Source organism: Petaurus breviceps, unplaced genomic scaffold (assembly GCF_028583685.1).
Source record: "Petaurus breviceps papuanus isolate PSGF00001 unplaced genomic scaffold, PetGlider_PUasm1.0 90919, whole genome shotgun sequence".
NCBI classification, from domain to species: domain Eukaryota; kingdom Metazoa; phylum Chordata; class Mammalia; order Diprotodontia; family Petauridae; genus Petaurus; species Petaurus breviceps.
The window spans coordinates 21,028,284-21,035,303 of NW_027187378.1; the positions used below are offsets into that span (position 1 = coordinate 21,028,284).

A 7,020-nucleotide genomic window follows, 5' to 3' on the forward strand; every position below is an offset into this window, starting at 1 on the left:
TAGTGTGGGGCCGGGGTTGGCTCCCAGAGCACTGTGCTGGCCGCTTGCTGCTGGCTCGCCAGGCTGTCCTCAGTGGGAGGTTAGCTTCTTTGTGTCATTTTGTGGGCTCTGTAGCTCCAAAGTTTCTTCAGAGTCACCTTTTAAGTGAATTGAAGGAGGTGGGAGCTGGAGCCCCGTGGAAGTCCTATTTCTACTCCTCCATCTTGACTTTGCCCCCTGCCCTCCCAGGTGTTGTTTTCGGGGACCAAGGCTGATTAATGTATAAATTCTAGTTTAGCTACCATTTAGAGTAGAGCTAAATAGGTTGGGAATCTAGGTGGTGCAGTGGATAGAACACTGGTCCTGAAGTCAGAAAGATTCATCTTCCTAAGTTCAAACTTGGTCTCAGAATCTTTTACTAGCTGTGTAACCCTGGGCAAGTCATTTAACTCTGTTTGCAAGTCTCTTGGTCTATAAAATGAATGGGAGAAAGACATGGCAAACCACTCCAGTATCTTTGCTAAGAACACCCCAAATGGGGTCTTGAAGAATTGCACACAACTAAACAACAAAAGAGTTATTTTAATTTATGTATGTGATAATACTCATAGAATTGTAGGATCACAGCTTTAGAACAAGAAACTATCTCAGAAGTCAACTACTCCAACCCTTTCATTATATGGATGAAGAAACAGGCACAGAGAGATTAAGTGATTTGCTCAAGGGCGTACAAGGAGCAGAGCTCAAATTTGAGTCCAGGTCCTCTGACCCCAAATCCAGAACCTCTCTGCTATTTTAATTACTTCCTATTGTTCACTTGATTCTGTTTTGCTTTTTTTTGAGGGGGGGGAAGCTGTTTTGATTCATATAGGCATTTCTAGGTTCTTCTGAATTCCTAATATTTATCATTTCTTACAACAAAAGAACAACCATTATGTTCACATATCACAATTTCTTCAATGACTTAACAATTGATGGGCACCCATTTTTTTTTACTAGTTTTATTTTTCAAGAAAAGATTTCTATACATATTTTTGTATTTATTGGACCTTTCTGTAATCTGTTTCCTTGGGGTATACAAATGAGTTGTGGAATCACTTGGTCAAAGAGTGTGAACAGTTTGGCAACTTTTTTCAGATAATTCCGAATAGATTGGATCAACCCACAGCTCTGTGAACATCGTACCTGTTTTTTTTTTTCACAGTCCTTTCATCATTGACTAAATTTTTGTATTATCATCTTTTTCATTTTGATGGTTATAAGGTAAAACCTCAGTGTTATTTTAATATATATTTCTCTTTTATGAGTAATTTGGAACATTTTATCATTGGTTACTTTAGGATTACATTTCTTCTTTTGAAACTAATTTATCATTTGACAATTTATTGGAGAATAGCTCAGAAAAGTTTCTTTGTCCTTAATATTATTTGAAAAGTTCAGTACATTCAGGTGTCTAAGTAACCTGGTCAAGATCACACAACTAGGAAGTATCTGAGGCTTTAAAGGAGCCTTTAAAAGCCCAAGGTCACACGTAGCTAGCCAGAAATGAACTCAGTCTTCCACCTCCCCACATTCAGCCCCTTTTCTACTGTACCTCACCTAATCTCAATGCCAAAAAAAGCAACTATAAATCTTCCAAGTCAGGAAAAATAAATCAGTTGGAATATTCTTTTCTTGTCTGGTTCTTGTAACATTTTCCCAGTAGCCAGGAAATAAATTTTTCTTACCTTTGGTAAAGACTTTTTATTGCAGCATGTCTTCTTTTTCATTTGGTCTGAAAAACATTTCATCATTTAAATATACCACAGCATTTTTCTCTTTTCTCAAGTGTAAAATCAGCTCTAGCAAGCAGCAAGTCCTCTGAAGAGCTCCTTGTGAACAATGCCCAGAACCTCCTCCAGGGTGTTTTACAGACTTTAAAGGCAGCAGAAGCAGCATGTCTTCGTGTAAGTATGAAAAGCTTTATTTGACAGTAACCACATCACTGGCTCCAGCCAGTGAAATCCAGCCAGCTCTTTGGACAACCTGAGGTCATGGGAGGATGGATCATGGGTGGCACGGATCACTAAAACCTACAAAAAATCCCAGACTTCATTGTAGCCAATTATGCTGATTTCATCTCCTACTGAACCTTTCACTGGAACTGTCAATGTGGAATATGATCTATAAAGTTGAATTTCAGATCCTTTGACCTCCCTTGGACATCCATTGGTGGAAGCATTCAAGGAAGTGAACTATGATAGCTAGGATGTCTTCCCAGATTCCTTACTTTTCAACAAACCTTTAAATTTCATACATGTGTCTTTCTCCCATCTTGCCTATTCACTAGTGGAGTTTAAGTCCCTTACAACTCAGAGACTTTCATTTTTTGACTTTGTATCTCTATTGCCTTACATGGCACCTTGTTGCACATAGTTAGACACTTTTTTTACCTGAATAATTAATTACACCCTTTATTAAAAAAAAAAAAAACAACCAAAAACAAACAAGCAAAGTGTTGCTTAGGAAAGGAGTTGGAGTCAGAGGATCTCAGTCTGAATTCCAGCTTTGCTACTTAGAACTATAAGTATCAATTTTGGTATTCAGAGAAACAGGATGAAATGTCCCCTCAAGTAAACTTTGTAGCTTGTAATGTTGAAATAATATGAGAAGAAATCAGTGCAAATTCAGTTGAGCATAAAGGGAGATCCTAGAACATGGGTGATGGGGAAGTGGCTGCCTAATGTGGGAGTTGGATTTCATTAGTACAGTGGCTGTGAGGAAGATGAAGTTTATCTGATAGCTTCCTATTTCCATAAATTATTTTTGCTAACTAGTTGCTAAGGTTAGTTGTTAGAGTGCAAGGTAACTTGAATATATTTAATAATCAAAAGGTCTTTATGCCTAAACAAAAAGAAAAAATAAAAATTAGAAAAAGATATGACTTGTAATTAAAACAACTTAAATTTGACCTTTTAAAAAAAGTTATTGATACTGAAAAATGGGAAATGGATGGAGGAAAGGACATCACCATCAAATACATTTTCACAAATGTTATATTGATGTACATCAATTGCCATATTAAGGAAACCAAAAGAGGACAATTGGTGAATCAAGTAACCTGGCAGGTCCAAACTTTCATAGACTTTAGGTACAATTTCTCATAAAAGCAGAATCTAATTGTGTGTGTGTCTCACCTCTAGGGCTTAAGAGAGCCTATCCTAGATGCAGATGAACTGGAAGCAGCAGCCTTCTGCCTGCAGTGGAAGAGAGAGTTAATAAAGCACAGATCCCAAGAAGCATCAAATGCAGACCGAGATGAGTCTGGACTACGCAAGACAAAGGCAAAGAAGACTCCTACACTTGTGTCAATGGTTCAAGAGCAATGGACCACTTAAGCCCAAAATTCAACTATTTTCCTAGTGACACCATTTTTCACCTACAGTACCTAATGCAAGGCACAGAGCTGACTATGTCACTTCCTTGACCAAAAAAGCTGAAGTGGCTCCCTACAGAATAGGATCCCTATAGAATAAAATGCAAACTCCTTAGCCTGACACGTAAGGCCATCTACAGTTCGACTCTTCCTTGTATTTCCAACCTTATTTCATATAATCCTCTTGGAAACTCTTTCTATTCCAAATAAATTGGATTGCTAGCTATTGCTCAAATATGACAGTTCATCTCATATCCACATTTACTAAAGGCCAGGTATTTGTTTGGCATTGGGCACTTGCAGACAAACATGAAAGCGGAATCTACCTTCAAGGAGCTTGCTGGAAGGACCCAACACATAGAGATAAGGAGATATGTAATATATACAAATGAATTAAAACGTAAATTCTGGTGTGTGTAAGTAGGGCAGACAGTTAGGGAGATCAAAAAGACTTCAGATCTTTGGAACCTGAACTGAGGTATGAATTGGGCACTGGATTATAGGAAGTGGAGGGGAGGAAGAATAACACAGCCACTGTAAAGGCATAAAGGTTTGAGAAGAAATGTGTATAATAAGAAATGCTAAGAAACAAGAGGGAGCCACTGAAGGTACTTGAGCAAGGGATTCCAAGGCTAGAGCCAGGATCAGAGACTGATGGAGGTACTTGCAGTCACATAAGTCATTTCCCAGACTGAGAATGTACCTTCTCTTCATTTCTGCCTCCTTGTCTTGCTTCAGTGCTTAACTCAGGTGTACCCTCTTACATGACACCCTCTATATCCAAGCAGTTCTCGAATCCTGTCATTTCTCCCTTCATAACATCTCTCATATATACTCCCTTTTCTCCTCTGACACTGCTACCAACCCAGGTCCAGGTCCTCATCAATTTACACCTAGCAAATGCCCCCTAGTTGATCACCCATCCTCAAGTATCTTCCCAATACACTCCTTTCTCCACTCAGCTGTCAAATTGATCATTCAAAAGTGCAAATCTGACCATGTCATTCCCCAATTTCCCATCCTCTCACCCCCAATCAATCAACTCCAGTGGGCTCTCGATTACCTTCAAGTTCAATGATAAAATCCTGTTTGGCTTTTGAAGAATTTCATAGCATGGTCATTTCCCACCTTTCCAGTCTTCTTACTCCTTTTATCCCCACCATGTTCTTTGAGATCCGATGGCTTACTTTTCTTTCACCATTTCCTGACCCCAGCCATTTACACCTGCAATTCCCCATGTCTGGATTTCTCTCTCTTCTCATCTCAACCTTCTGACTTTCCTGGCTTCCTTCAAGTCCCAGCTCTAGAGTTATCTTCTACAAGTCTTTCCTGGTCCCCGCCTTGTAGTAGCAACCACACTAGCACACAGGGTGGGCTGCTAGCACAGGTTCTTTGATCTGCTTTTCTAAAGGAAAGATAACTTTAAAGGGGTTAACGAATTTACTTTAATTTAACAGACTGATAAATACAGATAAGCAGAAAGAAATGAATATCCAAGAAAGAATACAATAGGTGGGGCTCCAACTGTCTAAACAGAGTGATAGATACCTAGTCACCAGACCAGGGAGCACCAACATCTGGGTTCAGGCATAGCCAGGGGGCTCCTTAACAATGGCTACCCAGAGTCTTGTCTGGCCAAATCACAAAGAAACGTTCTTCCCATGAGTGAGCCCAAAGTAAAATACCAACCTCCTAGTATATAAAGTTTTCAACTAATAGACTCAGAGCCAGAAGGCATTAGAACCCATTGACTCAGTGCCTAATTGACTCAGTTTCACTCTGAAAGGTGTGAAAGCCTTCCTTCAAGCAAACCTCCCTTTAAGCAAGCTTCCCCTTAGGCAAATTCCTCAGGCAATATAAATGTCCCTGAACCACCTGATGGGCTCTATGTGACTCAGGATGTGTCACAGCTGTGAAATGAGCCAAAGTTCAAAGTGGCAAGACATCCGTGATTGAAATACCTGAGTACCTTTAAACCTGGGAACATGGCCCATGTTCCAAGGGAAAAAGGAACACATGTGGTCACATGGGCCTATTAATAGACAGGGAAGATCTTATATTCCATCAACCCTCCCCCCGCATGTCTTCTGTTGATTATTTCTAATTTATGCTGTATATATAATTCTTATATTGTCTCTCCCCGTAGGCTGTGAACTCCTTGAGAGTAGGGACTGTCTTTTTGCCTTTACGTATCTAGCTTTTAGCACAGTGCCTGGCACACAGTAGCCACTTTATAAATGCCTGGACACCTTTCCTTACCCCTTTCCCAACCTCTTAGCATTCTCCCCTTCTCAGTTTCCCCTGACTACACTTGTCTACATGTTCCCCTCCCACCCAGTAGAAAGGAAGAAAACTTTTCCTTCTCATGAAGGTAAAGATATTTCCATTAAAAAATTTTTGTCTCCCTAGTACTTAGCACTTGCACATAGTAGGTGCTTGGTTAAATTGCTGAATTAAATTAGTGCAGACTTTGTGCCCCATTCTGATGGGTGCTGACCCCAACCAAGCGCTGTCTCACTCCATCATCATGGGGCAGAAAACATGAATGGGAGCTGGTTACATCACCTTTGTAAAGTTGACTGCAACTCCAGTTAAAAGATAAACATTCACTTATAAGGTACAGAAGAAAAGAGGGAAGTAAAAGCAAACAATCATGATAATACTGACTGTTAGCATTTATGATGCACTTTAAGGTTTACAAAGCACTTAATAAATACTTTGTTTTAGTTTCACAACAATGCTAGGAGGTAGGTGCCTTTGTTATCATTTAAATTAAATCAATTTAAATAATATCATTTTAAATTTAAATTTGTTATCATTTAAATTGTATTTTATTATCCATTTTAGATTCTCTCCCTCCCCCAAACTCTATCTCCATCCATTGTGAAGGCAAGAAATGCAAAACCCATTACAAATATGAAGCCATGCAGAGCACATTTCCATATTAGCTATATGCTGAAAAAAAAAAAAAGAGAAAAAATTTGTTTTCAGTCTGTATTCTGAGTCCATTGGGTTTCTATCTGGAAATAGGTGGATAGCATTTTTCATCATGAGTTCTTTGGAATTGTGGAGGGTCATTGTGTTAATCGAGTTAATAGGTCTTATAATGCTGATTATCTTTACAGCATTGCTATGACTGTGTAAATCATTCTCCTAGTTTTGCTTACTTTACTCTGAATCAGTTCATATATGTCTTTCCAGTTCCTTCTGAAACCATCCCCTTCATCATTTCTTATAGCACAAGGGTATTCCATTACATTTATATACCATAATTTGTTCAGCTATTCCCCAATTTATGGGCATCCCCTTGGTTTTCAATTCTTTGCCACCACAGAAAGAACTGCTATAAATATTTTTGTACATATGGGTCATTTTTAATTTTCTTTGATTTCTTTAGATACAGACCTCCTAGCAGTACTGCTGAGTCAAAGTGTAGGCACAGTTTAATAGCTTTTTGAGCATAGTTCCAAATTGCTTTCCTGAATGGTTGACAACTCCATCAACAATGCATTAATGTATTTATTTTTCCACATCCTTTACAGCATTTGTCATTTTCCTTTTCTTTTATCTCAGCCAATCTGATGAGCATGAGGTGCTACTTAAGAATTGTAATTTGCATTTCTCTA

The 7,020-nt window shown here is 38.8% G+C and overlaps 1 protein-coding gene across 1 annotated transcript in view; it reads left to right on the plus strand.

The window, feature by feature from the left end:
• The window catches only part of LOC138152179 (uncharacterized), a 77,298-nt gene extending 73,765 nt beyond the window's left edge, over positions 1-3,533 (plus strand). Inside the window, exons 7-8 of the mRNA XM_069075961.1 lie at positions 1,808-1,925; positions 3,162-3,533. Coding sequence (XP_068932062.1) covers positions 1,808-1,925; positions 3,162-3,356 — 313 coding nt within the window. The 3' untranslated portion in view covers positions 3,357-3,533. The remainder of the gene's footprint in view (positions 1-1,807; positions 1,926-3,161) is intronic.
• The last annotated feature ends 3,487 nt before the right edge of the window (positions 3,534-7,020 follow it).